Consider the following 14,833-nt stretch of genomic DNA (forward strand, 5'->3'; position numbering starts at 1 on the left):
TCAAAAGATCCAATCATGGTTCCAGACACTTTGTGTGTATGAAGGAGTGTTTGTGTGTACATATGAATACATTAGTTTATGTAATAATACTCAGTGGATTAACATGATAATGGCCCTGTTAATAGATAATGCTGGAGAGCAGAGAAAAACAATTTCAAATGAGACGAGCCTCCAGGCCCCGGGATAATGCACACACAAATGCAGGCCTCTAGCCTTCTAATGTTCTTTCTACCCATCAACTGTTCATCAGTTTGTTCATCCTATTTTTTGTCTTTCTATTCTGTTACAAATATCTACACTAAAATGTATTAGACCTTATGATTAATCATAGCACTCCTCATAATATCCTTTAAATTTCATGTATTGCATATCAATTTTATATTGTAACTTTCGCCATTGTGCACAATAGCTTTGCATCAAGTGATGTGTTAGATAAAGTACAAACATACACACAACACCAAACCCAGCCTCCGTGACTGTTCGATGCTCAAGGGTTTGGCTCTAGATGCAGCCTAAAAATGTTCCTTTCTGATTTCCCCTGCATGCCCTGAGTGGCTGCTTTGTTTTAATATGCTAATTAACCCAACAGGCATGCTGGGAGTAATTTATTGAGCATTAGTCAACATTTCCCTCATTAAACTCACTGCACTCTTACATACAGAACTTTAAAAACCGAGAGTCTGATTAGAAAAAACTAGGGCACTGAATCAGAATTGAGTATACAGTATATTTCTATATACACACATCTGAAAACTGTCACCAAACTAATTAAAGTAACACTTTACAATAAAACCATTTTAAACGAATTAACATTAGTTAATGCATAAGGCATTAAGAACAAACAATTAACAATACTTTTACAGCATTTATAAATCTCGTATGTTCACCAAGGCGGAATTTCTTTTATCGAAAATACAGTAAAAACAGTAATATTGTGAAATATTATTAGAATTTAAAATAACTGTTTTCTATTTTAATATATTTTAAAATGTAATGTATTCCTGTGATGGTAAAGCTGTATTTTCAGCATCATTACTCCAGTCTTCAATGTCACATGATCTTTCAGAAATAATTTTAATATGCTGATTTGATGCTCAAGAAACATTTATTATTATTATCAATGTTGAAAATAGTTGTGCTGCTTAATATTTTTGTGGAAACCGTGATGATAATTTTTTTTTTGTGGATTCTTCAATGAATAGAAAGTTCAAAAAGAACAGCATTTATTTAAAATAGAAATAAGTATATATTATATATTAGATGGATAGATAGATAGACAGACAGACAGACAGACAGACAGACAGACAGATAGATAGATAGATAAACATTACCTAGATTAATAAATTCTGTAAAAAGTAATACTCATGATACCTCATGCATTACTGTCATATTGTCAATGAATGTCAATGAAATTAACATTATTGCAAAGTGTTACCATGTATAAATTAATTTAGAAAAGAGAACGCAGAGAACCAGAACTGCCTTTAATAACAGACTGAGATGTTTAGAAGTGCTAAGAATCATAAACTCTGTCTGCTGTTAATAAACAAAAGTTATATAGAAAGAATCAGAACAATACCAGTTTAGATCTCACTTATTCATTAGAGTTGCTTTCACGACAATCATCTTGTGAAATAGAAGAAAATTTAGCAAATACAGTTATAATTAATAATTATGAATATAATTATAATAAAACAACACTATTTTTGGCACAGTTTAATTAAATAAGTAAAACTAAGTACATTAAATACACTACACAGGCACCATAAATTGACATGCGTCGTGCATAAGTGCCATGTGGTTCCTAAACTGGGAACCCTCCAAATGAATCCGGATTATAATCCGGGTTTGTCATTCTTAAAATGGGATAATCTTGATAAATCCCTGCATGAAATCTGATTACAGGGTTGATGGGATTGAGGAATGGAGTGAGTCAGCAGGACTGTATGTAATGTAAGATGAGCAAACAAGGGTGGGATATGAGCAGTTGCGGGATGAACAGCTAGTTAATTATTGTCAATACGCTAAGATCATGAGGGAACGGGTGTCCGCTGTGCCTCCAGGGCAAAGAAATGTTGAGTATTCAAGAGCTGAGCATTAAATTGGTTAAACTGGTATCTGGTTTGATGAAGCAGACTCACCTGTGGATATGGAAAAGAGCCCAGCGCCAACTGCGAATGAAAGGACAGAAGGAAAGTCAACTTATAATGAAGCACACAGGTACATTCACATACACACTCACTCACAAACACCTGCATTAGCTCGTGAGCTTTCACATATACAGCTAAGATGGATTTCTGGACAATCAAAGCTAGAATTAAAATAGAATTTGAATTGTTACACCAGAAGTGCCTTTTTTTCAGCTGCACTTTTGCGAAAACTCCTGTTATAATCAATGAAGCTATCTACTCTATGCTGTGCAATGAATCTCTTATTGACATTGTGTTTATACTTTGTTGGTTATAATGAAAGGATTTGCAAGCGTGCTGAATGAAATCTCTGCCGTTTTAAGCAGTGTTGAGCGGATTATGAAACTTAAACACCTCTGATTGGCCATTGTGTTAACATGATCAACAGATGTGTCTGTGATTGGCTACAAAGCTCAACGCTGCAAAAACACATTGTAAATAGAAACCTTTGATGCTCTTCACAAAGCTCTTATACTCATACTCACCGCATCTGAGACAAGGTTTGTTCTCGCACATGAAGCAGGTTTGGTTGAGATTTGATGTTTGCTGATCAATGTTTAAATGTGAATAAAAGCCTAAATTAAATATTTTCATCATATAAAGTGATCAAGTCTCTTCAGAAAATTTGGACTAAACCACTCAATTTATATGGATTAGCTTTATAAACTCTTTAAGAACTTTTTGAAGCGTCAAAGTGGTAGTCGCGTAGCTGTCTATGGAGGGACAGAAAGCTCTCCAATTTCTTCATTTGTGTTCCGAAGACGAACGAAAGTCTTACGGGTTTGGAAAGACATGAGGATGAGTAATTAATGACCGAATTTTCATTTTGGTTGAACTAACCCTTTAAAGCAGCCGCCTAGCAGTGGGTACCGGTACTGCAAAGCAGCAGATATTATCACATTTAATGATCAAATAAATCTTTGGTGGGACAAAAATTCATTTTGGTGGCCGCCAAAATATTTTCAATGCAGGAAAAACCATGTACAAGTGCACATTGAATACAATTAAGTTGACTTCTTTTTCACAAGGGTTTAAGGAGCACTAAAATTATCAATCCTGCTTACATACCATCATCACAGCAGGTGTATGTACTTCAGCAAGCGTTAATCTGTGAAGACTACAGCACATGCTGGAGAACATAAAGAACAGATGCAGATAAAGCAGCAAAAGCAAAAGTCAAACTAAACTACTGTCAAACCATACTTTGATTACATTCCAGTTACATTTAGAAAATTAATTCAACTCAAACCACAGTGCATTCATTAAATCTAGCATACCCATCTCAGTTCAGGAGGTGAGTTCAGTTCATTGGTAAAGAAATCTGCCAACAGAACACAGAGGTACTTCACCAGAACTGCTTAAACATTCCAGGAGCCAAGCTGAATCGATCACGTCCCTAACAACATGATAAGGTCAATACTAAATCATAATCAGATCAATATACTGTTCATCAACTCATGATAATGTCAATCCATATGACCCTTGATATTTCCCTCCCTAAACATCTCACTGATAATATCTAACAGTATTGATAAATGCAATCAAGGGATTGACTCGAGGGATACAATAACAATTCATCACAGCCAATGAGAAGCGCTGACAATTACAAAATGGGAATCAATAAAGCCAATGAGAACTACTAGCACGGCATTTTCAGTACACGAGTCAAACAACCATACTAAAATCTAATCCACTCATACGTACATTTCATGCTGCTGGTTTCTGCTTAGAAAAACATCCATTACAAAAAAATTCACTATACTCATACACCTCTCTTTTCTTTTTTAGGAACACACACACACACCTCTGAAGTAGAGAACACAGCACTCTAATTACTGGACGTTCTGCTGGCTGAGTGATTGATAGCGTTTTGCCACACTGACTCCACATCTTTCACTGTTACACACACACACACTCATTTTCTTTAATGTTTTCACTACACACACACACACACACACACACACACATTTCCTCTTTAATAAACACCCATAGAATTTATTAATTCTCTTTTTTTAATATAAAGAAACCACAAACACAAAATCTCATTCCTTACTCTATGCTCTAATGGGAATTCAAGGGGAGAGGGTCCAAAAGGATAGCAGAGCATAAGTTTGTGTATGTGTGAGTGTGAGTGTGAGTGTGTGTGTGTGTGTGTGTGTGTGTGTGTATGTGTGTAGCAGTCAGTGGGAGATCTCGAGTGTGATCCATGCATAGCTGTAGGCCAACATCTGTTTGGACAGGCTGCCTGCAGGGACTATCAACAGCACTCAGCAGAAACACTAAGACACCAGTCCACTCGAACTATGAATGCTGGGCCATATGTATATGTGGGTAGGGGTGGGCGATATGACCAAAATCTTATATAACGATATGAGTAATTTTATTTTACAATAACGATATATATCACAATAAAGTTATTTTTGCTTTAAATAAGGTTATGATATAAAAAAATTTTGATATAATTGAAATTTCATAATTCTTGTCACAATTTATCACAGATCACAAAAACACTTATTTTAAAATTAGCCTAAGTAAACAAAAACAAAGTTTAAAACCAGTAAACAGTGATAAAGAAAGAACAAAGAAACTAAATACAAGCATATAGGAAAACAAACTACAACAGAACAAAGATACAAATGAAATAGACCTTCCTGAAAAACTTCAAGCACTAGAAATAAATACTAAATAAACTGTATAAAGTAAATCAAATGTATATGAAAAAAAAAAAAAAAAAATGCATAGTCTTCACTGTGTAAATCAAATATAAATTTATTTTTATTAAAGTTACAAAAATGATTCAGTCAAGAGCAGTGAAAGATTTTCTCTTTTTTGTTGTTTGATTAACATTAATGACACAGATGACAGCAGGTATATTAGGCTGCTGTCACTTTAAGAACGATGGCACGGATCCAATATACTTGTGCGTTTTCCTTCTTAACTGTTTATGTTCACTTAAGGCATAAATGACTTTACTTGCAAAGACATTCATTTTGACACATAAGCATGTGTATATATATATATATATATATATATATATATATATATATATATATATATATATATATATATATATATAACGTTCAAGCCTAATTAGACAGCAAAAAGAACTCAGTACTCACACGCTGATCTTGTGGGTACGTCTTTTAGAAACCATCTCTAATACAGCGCCCGCATACAGTCTTTATATTTGCATATTGTCTTTCTCTGCATACTCCGCTTCAACGTTTTAAAATCACTTGCTTTTAAAATCACAATGCTTAAAAATGCATTCAAATCATATGCTTTCATGCCAGCGCAGCACAGCAAAAGTCACATGAGCGTAACAGCAATAGAGAAGATAGTCCAAAATCTCTACCAGTTAACAAATTTCTACCGGTTAATCATGTCTGCCAGTATATCACCCCACCCCTATTTGTAGGCATTTTTAAGAAATTATTATATGACTGATTTACCTCCATGAAAGAGATCCCTACGCTCCACACATCTGAGTGAATACCATACTGTTCCCCAGATATCCGCTCTGGCTATGGAAGCAAAGACACACAGACACATGAAGAATTATTAACTGGCACTGAATGTCACATACACATTCATACACTTTGTGTGGTGGTTCTTGTGTGAGCTAGTTAACAAGCTCTGTTGACTGTATGTGTGTGTGCACGTGTGAAAATCGTACTTCTGAAAGCATCACATTTTTCTGTAAAAGGCATTTAATTGTTTTGTGTGCATTATAGGCAGATACTTGACTGACAACTTTTACAACCAAATATGTTTGACTTATAAGAAAGACCTATGCCTTCTCTACTCCAGTAAGATTATAATAAAAAATCTGAAAAGAAACACTGTAACAGAAATGAATGCTGCTTACCGCCATGTATGCATTGGTTCCGACATATGTTTTAGCAATGGAGTTCACCAACTGTGGAAGAAAGCAGGAGAAATATTTTTTTTTAAAGTATTTTAACAGTGTAATTATACATTTAAGTACTATCAATTAACAACATGTATTTAGGGTTAGGATTAGGGTTTGGTTTAGGGTTAGTGGCATGTAATTATGCACAATTCACTGTTTTTAATATAGTAAGTACATGTAACATGTTTAACAAGGACACTGTAAAACAAAGTGTTACCGAAATATTTTTAGCAGGAAATCAACTAGAATATCAAAAAGAGGAAATATCATATCAAGTGTGTGACCAGAATCCTTCTACTGAGGTGTTAAGCAGATTATTCAGTGCAAAGGTGTTGTCACAACACCAAAAATTCAGTAATTGGTGCCAATTCCAAAAATTCCATTACCATGGTTATTACTATCAATCATTACAATTTAAGATTCAGTCAAACATTTAAATACGGCTCTCACTCCCGAAACTTCGCATTGTGTACTTAGCAGCATGAAAAAGACTTAAAATATAAAAAATAATAATAATGAAAAGCTGTCTATAACTGAAGCTGTCAATCACTGAAAAGAAGATACAGTTGTGGTCAGAATTATTGTCACACTTGGTAAATATGAACAAAGAAGACTGTAAAGATAAATCTGCATTGTTAATCCTTTTGATCTTTTATTAAAAAAACTCACAAAAATCTAACCTTTCATTGAAGTAAAAGAATCATAAATAGTAAAAGAAAAAATGTGGGGAAAATCTCTTTATGAAATAAATGTTTTTCTCCAAAACACTTTGGCCACAATTATAGACACCCTTTTATTCAATACTTTTGTCAACCTCCTTTCGCCAAGATAACAGCTCTGAGTCTTCACCTATAATGCCTGATGAGTTTGGAGAACACCTGACAAGAGATCAGAGATCATTCCTCCATACTGAATCTCTCCAGATCCTTCAGATTCCCAGCTCCATATTGGTACTTCTTCTCTTCAGTTCACTCCACACATTTTCTTTAGGGTTCAGGTCAGGGGACTGGGACGGCCATGGCAGAAGCTTCATTTTGTGCTTAGTGACCAATTTCTGTGTTGATTATGATGTTTGCTTTGGATCATTGTCCTGATGGAAGATCCAACCACGGCCCATTATAAGATTTCTAGCAGAGGGAGTCAGGTTTTGATTTTTTTTATCTGTCGGTATTTGATAGAATCCATCATACCATGTATCTGAACAAGATGTCCAGGACCTCCAGCAGAAGAATAGGCCCACAACATTAAAGATCCAGCAGTATATTTAACCATGGAGTACTTTTTATCCCTGTTTGCTGCCAAAAAAGATTTATTTTTACAGCCATCTTTGATATTTACCAAGGGTGACAATAATTCTGACCACAACTGTATTTTAAGAAATATCACAATGGAAGTAATGGCAACCAAAATGATTTGGTTACCAACCATTTTTCAAAATATCTTATTTTGTGTTCTACAGAAGAAAGTCATGTAGATTTGGAACAACACGAGGGTAAATAACTGATGACAGATGATTTTTGGGTAAACAATCCTTTTAAGTACTAAATTTTATTCTTAAATTAAGCATTATAGGTTTGTTCGAATCTCTAATACCAAGTATGAACAATAGTAATAGTAATACAGTACTATCACAGTTTTCATTTTTAAGGATAAGAAAACAGATACAGTGCTCAGTGTAAATGAGTACACCCCCTTTGAAAAGTAACATTTTAAACAATATCGCAATGAACACAAAAACAATTTCCAAAATGCTGACAAGACTAAGTTTAATATAATATCTGTTTAACTTATAACATGAAAAGTAAGGTTAATACTATATTAGTTAGATTACACATTTTCAGTTTTACTCAAATCAGGGTGATGCAAAAATGAATACAACCCACAACAAAAACTACTACATCTAGTACTTTGTATGGCCTCTATGATTTTTAATGACAGCACCAAGTCTTCTAGGCATGGAATGAACAAGTTGGTGACATTTTGCAACATCTATCTTTTTCCATTCTTCATGAATGACCTCTTTTAGAGACTGGATGCTGGATGGAGAGTGATGCTCAACTTGTCTCTTCAGAATTCCCCATAGGTGTTCGATTGGGTTCAGATCAGCAGCCACTGAATCACTTTCTCCTTGTTCTTCTTCAGAAATCCAACAGTGGCCTTAGATGTGTGTTTAGGATCATTGTCATGTTGGAAAAGTGCACGACAACCAAGGGCACGGAGTGATGGTAGCATCTTCTCTTTCAGTATAGAGCAGTACATCTGTGAATTCATGATGTTATCAATGAAATGCAGCTCCCCGACACCAGCAGCACTCATGCAGCCCCACATAAGGACACCACCATGTTTCACTGTAGGCACCATGCATTTTTCTTTGTATTCCTCACCTTTGCATTCCTCACCTTTGCGACGCCATACAGTTTTGAAGCCATCAGTTCCAAAAACATTTATCTTGGTCTCATCACTCCAGAGTATAGAGTCTCAGTAGTCTTCATCTTTGTCAGCATGGGCCCTGGCAAACTCTAGGCGGGCTTTTTTGTGCCTGGGCTTTAGGAAAGGCTTCTTTCGTGGACGGCATCCATGCATGCCATTCCTCTGCAGTGTACGCCGTATTGTGTCACGGGAAATAGTCACCCCAGTTTGGCTTTCTACTTCGTTAGATAACTGCAGTGAACTTGCATGCCGATTTTCTTCAACCCTTCTCATCAGAAGACGCTCCTGTCGAGCTGTTAACTTCCGTGGACGACCTGGACGTCTCTGTGAGATGGTTGCAGTTCCATCTTTTTTACATTTTTGTACCACTTTTGCTACAGTATTCTGACTGATAAGTAAAGCTTTGCTGATCTTCTTGTAGCCTTCACCTTTCTGGTGTAAAGAAATTATTTTCTTTCTCAGGTCTTGTGACATTTCTCTTCCATGTGGTGCCATTGCTGACAGCATGAAATAGGAAGGGGTTTTAACACCCTTTTATAGTCAGCTGTCTGCTGGACACCTGGGTAATGAATAATTAGACTCACTTGTGGTTGAATTCTTGTTAAATTAGACATTTGTAATCTAAAATTTAGCTGTGCTCCAGAGACATTCAGTGGGGTGTACTCATTTTTGCATCACCCTAATTTGAGTAAAACTGAAAATTTTGTTCTCTAAGTTATATTTGTAAACTTACTTTCAGGTTATAAGTTAAGCAATTTCCAAAATGTTGACAAGACTAAGTTTTATATAACATCTGTTTTTGTGTTAATTGAGATATTGTTTAAAATGTTACTTTTCAAAGGGGGTGTACTCATTTACACTGAGCACTGTAAATAAATTAAAAATTAGGGATGCACAGAAATTCGGCCAGAAATGGCATTTTCAGATTTTGGCCGAAACAGAATAAAGGGCAAAAATATATGCCGTCCTAGCCCTCAGTGTTCAGCGCTCAGGTTTCACTCTTGCGTAGCATTTTTTGTAACTTGCGAGCAGCACCACTTCCAAAGATGCACAACTTCGAAGAGGCTCTGGCCAAGCAGATAATTCTGTACCGGTAATTCTTGTTCTACTCAATGTTCTGCTTTGTGGTTGCGCTCTGCACAGTTGAAATAATTTAAATAAAAAAAAAAAAATTATAATTTTCAAAAAATATATATTTTCCGTTTCGGTCAAGTGCATCCAGAAATTTCAGTTTCGGCCCAGAATTTTCATTTCAGTGCATTCCTATTAAAAATGATAACCCTTCACAGTAAGTTTCAGTTTTTTAGCATTAATTCAAATGTTCCATTTATTAAATAATGAACAACACTGACTTACAGTGTTTACAAATCTAGGTTCATGCTGATTTATTAATATATATATATATATATATATATATATATATATATATGTTTTTTTTTTTTTTTTTTATTGCCAGTTCATGTTAGTTTATATTACATTAACATTAATTTATACTTAAAACTAGAAATGTATTAGTACACTCAGAAATTCATTAATAAATGCTGTAAAAACATTGTTGATCATGATACTTAATGCATTAACTAAATGTCAATGAACTGAACATTACTGTAGAGTGTTATCTTCAAAACTACATAAACAGACTCCTTTTACTCATCCTAATAGCAGTGACAGCATTGGATATCTAGTACCATCACAGACACACAACCTCAAAAGTGAAACATTATCCCCTAAACATTATGTGTACAGTCAACAATAATATAGAGAAGCTGACACATTTAGTCCTCTGATATAAGCAGCACAGTTATTATCTGTTTAAAAACATTGAAATTCAGTACAGATGTGACAGCAGTTGACCTGAGCTCTCTGCCATAAGCTAAAGGACACAGTAAGAGGAACTGATTTAAATCTACTGAAAAGAGTGTGTTATTGTGAAGTGTTATTGAAATGCCAGCCTGGTTTAATTTTAGTCTGTACTCTCACAGGGGAGAGACAGTGAGATCCGGGCACAATGGCACGTCAGCAATGACAGGACAAACATAATGAGAGCGTTCCCCCGTGGCCTGACGTGCGTCGGTGTGCGTATGTGTGTAAGTGAATAAGAGAGACATAGGTTTACTATACAGTGTCATGGTCTGAACGGGCACAGAGGAGAACGCACACAAGCACCTCATCCAGGGGTCAGCATCAACTGGAATCTCTTTGGGGAACATGGGTATGAATATTAATTAAAAGAGGGCTGTTTGGAGTGATTGGGCCCCATTGTTAGACTCCTGAGTGTATTAGAGGTGGAGAGACTGATGCTGACTTTCTCAGTCAGAGCTATTGTCTCCAGCCACACGCACACACACACACACACACGCCGTCACTCACATGCACTGAATATATGCTCAATGTGGTAATTAGAAAGAGAGAGAAGTGAGAAGAGAAGAGCAATCTAGGGGGTATCTGGGGGTTAGGGAGCAAAGGCAAGAAGTCCCTGGAGGAATGAGACGAAGAAGAGAACAGAGACATGGAGACTGATGGGACAATGGCTGATCTGATCTGTGCTCACAACATACACAACATGAGAAGCACTTGTGTGAGTATACGCATTCACGCGGACAAACAAACATGCACACAAATAACCACAGGATACAAATTAAAACATACCTGCGTGCTGACTCCAAAGTCACACAGTTTGACCTGACCCCGTGTGTTAACCAGCATGTTGGAGGGTTTCACATCTGCACAGAGAAATAATGCATTTAAACAGAGACACAAAATATCAGTGTATTTCAGCATCTAATACCATTCTGCCTAGATTACTTCTGCAGTGTAATCTGGCAGAGAGGTCAAATTAATGTAAATGTAACCAATATTCTTTATTAATAGTCAACTAGTTAGTTAATTTTTCGAAGGTAAGGATTAAATTGCACTGTGATGCTACGTGTGTGTCTCCTTTGAAAGTCATTTCTGTATGTCTGTTTTGAAAATTAGGGTCACAATAAGTAAATTACAAATTAATAAACAACAAATGGATTACACATTATTGTGTCACACAATACATAAAAACAAATCTGACTCTGTATATAAAATGTCTAATTATAAATACTTGATTTCTGTAATATGATTACACAATTTAGATTGACATGTAGGTCATTACTACCCAAATATGTCTGTATTTTCACATACACTAAGATTCGGTAAGATTTTTTATTGTTTTGAAAGTCTTATCTACACCAAGACTACATGCTTGATTAAAAAAAAAAAAAAAAAAATTAATGTGAAATATTACTACAATTTAAAATAACTGATTTCTATTTGAATATATTTTGAAATATAATTTATTCTTATGATGGCAAAGCTGAATTTTCAGCAACCATTACTGCAGTCTTCAGTGTCACATGATCCATCAGGAATCATTCTAATATGATGAAGAAACATGTGCTCAAGAAATATCTCTTATTATTATCAATGTTGAAAATAGTTGCTGCTGCTTAATATTTTTGTGGAAATCGTGATATATATATATATTTTTTGATGAACAAAAAAAAAAAAATTTATTTATTTGAAATGAAAATCTTTTGTAACTTTATAAAATGTCTTTACGATAACTTTTGATCAATTGAATGCAGCCTTGCTAAATAAAAGTATTCATTTCTTTAAAAAGAAATCTTACTGACCCTTAACTTTTAAACGGTAGTGTACTTAATTTACTTCTAAATACACATGCCTAAATTAAGTTCTTACACCGATAGCAAATATTTATTATTATTTCAGATGTATTAAAAGTAACATAAAAGTGGCTTTCTCACCTCTGTGTAAAATCTTCAGGCTCCAGAGGTATGTTAATCCTTTTACCACCTATAGAGACAGACACAAACACCCATACTCATTGAAAACAAATTCAGAAGAGACTCAAAAGGGTATGAGTGTCTACATCTGCTGTCTGTAGTGGATAGAGCTGTAAATTATCTAAACAGCGGCATATCTTTGATTATTGTGAGAAAGCGTGAGGGAGAGGGTAATAGGGGTCAGAACCGGGAGCAAATTACAATTCAGCACTAATAAAGTGTTACAAAGTCAAAACACACATACACACAGGAGTCTAAGTTTTAACACATTCTTGGATATGCCGATATCTCCCAGCTTTTCAAAATTCCCTGATATGCTTACAATTTCATGACCTGAAAGGACTTACCGCAACAGCAATCCTGCCCAAAACATGCTCTGGGATTCTCCAGTAGACATCCAGTGAGCCCCCTACATCAAAAACAAACAATTCAATTCAATTTGTAGATATGCTGAGTGATCTCTTCCTGTGCAAATGTTGCCTCCCAGATACCTGACAATGTCAAAACAGATGAGACTCACCATCCATAAACTCAGTGCATATTGATATTCTGTTCTCCACAAAGAAAGCACTGTAGAACTTTATGATGTACGGAGAATCACACTGTAAACAACACAATCAAATATATCAGAACTATCACAAATCAACACTATCACTATCACTAACTTTATCACAAATATACACTACCGTTCAGAAGTTTGGGATCCCTACGATTTTTTTTTTTTATGTTTTAACCTTTATTTGATCAAAGGTACATTTGTGAATCTGTACTAGTTTATGGCACTGCAGTGATATAAACATGTCTTTATGGTTATGACAAGAAATTTTTTTTTTATACTTTTAGGCTAACCGTTTATTGACTAATTTGAATGATTCACCTGATGGCTGAGAATGATACTTTATTATTAAGAAAAATATAGCACTGATGAAAAGATGAGACTAATTGTTTTCATTAAGTATTTGGTTGTTAGTTATTTATAGTAAGCCATGTGATGCTAATGAAGTAGTACTATTCCATTCAACATGTGAAACTGGCTGATTATTCGATGTGATTGGCTCGTCGTTGCAAAGAGTGATTGGTATAAATTAAAGTCTATATAGCAGCTGTTGTCAGAGCAGGTTACTGGAGCAGATGGCCTAAACTACACAGGCACTGATCCCTGAATAATTCATGACACTTCTTTCATACTTATCACAGTCACATACCTCAAACACCTAATCAGAAAGCTGAAACCACACATAGCTCTAAACGAATTTGGTTTTCACCTGGAAAAGGACTCCAAACTTAATCAAGAATAAAGTGAGGAGTACAAAGCAAATTATTTAGAGTATTTATGCGTGTTACTTTTAATTCTTAAGGCTATATTCATCTCTCACTCAAGTATTGGCAGTGCCAAGGTCAGAAAGCTAACAAAGTGACACTTGAGTGTTTAAGAGAGGGCAAAATTCTCTAAGTTTAATTAGAGGAATTGAGAGGGAATACAGCATTGTGGGTGTGCACATTTTTGAAATTAGATTACTGCTCTTATCCACTGAAAAGAGGACTGAAGTGCATTGAAAATAACATCATAAAGATAAATATTAAGTAATAAAGCACAGAGAAAAAAAGGTTCAGACCTTATAAAGGATTTCAAGCTCTGACATGATTTGCTTCTGCAGCTCCACCGTGATGTCTAAAGGAATAACCTGGAAAACAAGCACAAGGCCCTCGTTTGAATGAACACACTCAAATCAAACTTTCTGAACTATTTATCAAATAAGCACTTGTCTCAAATGAAACTCATTTACACCCAAATAGAACTCTTAAGTAAAAATAAATTATATCAAACCCATATATGCAATACTAGACTCTTTGCCCACCATTGCCACAATTTTACACAGGTAAATACAACTTGCAAACATAAGCAGTCATTCAAAAGGGGAATACTTTTCTGATTGTAATCATCTACATGAACTGCATCAATACTTCTGTTTCAGCTTGCTTCAAGGTTGAGAATGGATGCTTGAAATATGCTCGAAGAGTTTCTCTTCAACCAGTACTGACAGGAAAATCAACAGTCTACATTTAAGAAAGCAAAAAGATATTCCAAGGCTGCATTTTCATCCAATATTACAAAAGTTTTGAACTAGAAACAGTTATGTTTTTGTTGCAACCAAGGCACTTGCTCTCTCTCTCTTCCCCACTTTTGTAATGAAGCAGCGACTAGCTAAAATGCTTCTTTAGTTAAGGTTAGATTATCAGCCTCCCACTGAAATAATTGATTACAGGTAAGGCAGTAAGGCAAGGCCACACAGTTAAAGCTCAGCAGAGATCACTTACAGCCTTAGCCAAATAGATAGCCCTGCTCGAGCAAACCCAGGCAGAGCGCAGACGGAAAGATGAGCAGACACAGCAGAAGAAATGAAAGGAAAGGAGGACAGATTGGAGATAAGACATAAGAGAAGTGAGAGGATAAATGTAAACTAAAC

The 14,833-nt window shown here is 35.3% G+C and overlaps 1 protein-coding gene across 2 annotated transcripts in view; it reads right to left on the reverse strand.

Annotated features, from left to right (window-relative positions):
• The window catches only part of map2k5 (mitogen-activated protein kinase kinase 5), a 67,635-nt gene that overhangs the window by 30,870 nt on the left and 21,932 nt on the right, over positions 1–14,833 (reverse strand). For both annotated transcript variants that reach the window (XM_051899696.1, XM_051899695.1), the window contains exons 10-17: positions 13,982–14,050; positions 12,886–12,967; positions 12,713–12,774; positions 12,327–12,375; positions 11,182–11,255; positions 6,058–6,108; positions 5,642–5,713; positions 2,142–2,171 (exon numbers count right to left, since the gene is read on the reverse strand). In XM_051899696.1, coding sequence (XP_051755656.1) covers positions 2,142–2,171; positions 5,642–5,713; positions 6,058–6,108; positions 11,182–11,255; positions 12,327–12,375; positions 12,713–12,774; positions 12,886–12,967; positions 13,982–14,050 — 489 coding nt within the window. The remainder of the gene's footprint in view (positions 1–2,141; positions 2,172–5,641; positions 5,714–6,057; positions 6,109–11,181; positions 11,256–12,326; positions 12,376–12,712; positions 12,775–12,885; positions 12,968–13,981; positions 14,051–14,833) is intronic.

This window comes from Ctenopharyngodon idella, chromosome 7, assembly GCF_019924925.1.
Source record: "Ctenopharyngodon idella isolate HZGC_01 chromosome 7, HZGC01, whole genome shotgun sequence".
NCBI lineage: Eukaryota > Metazoa > Chordata > Actinopteri > Cypriniformes > Xenocyprididae > Ctenopharyngodon > Ctenopharyngodon idella.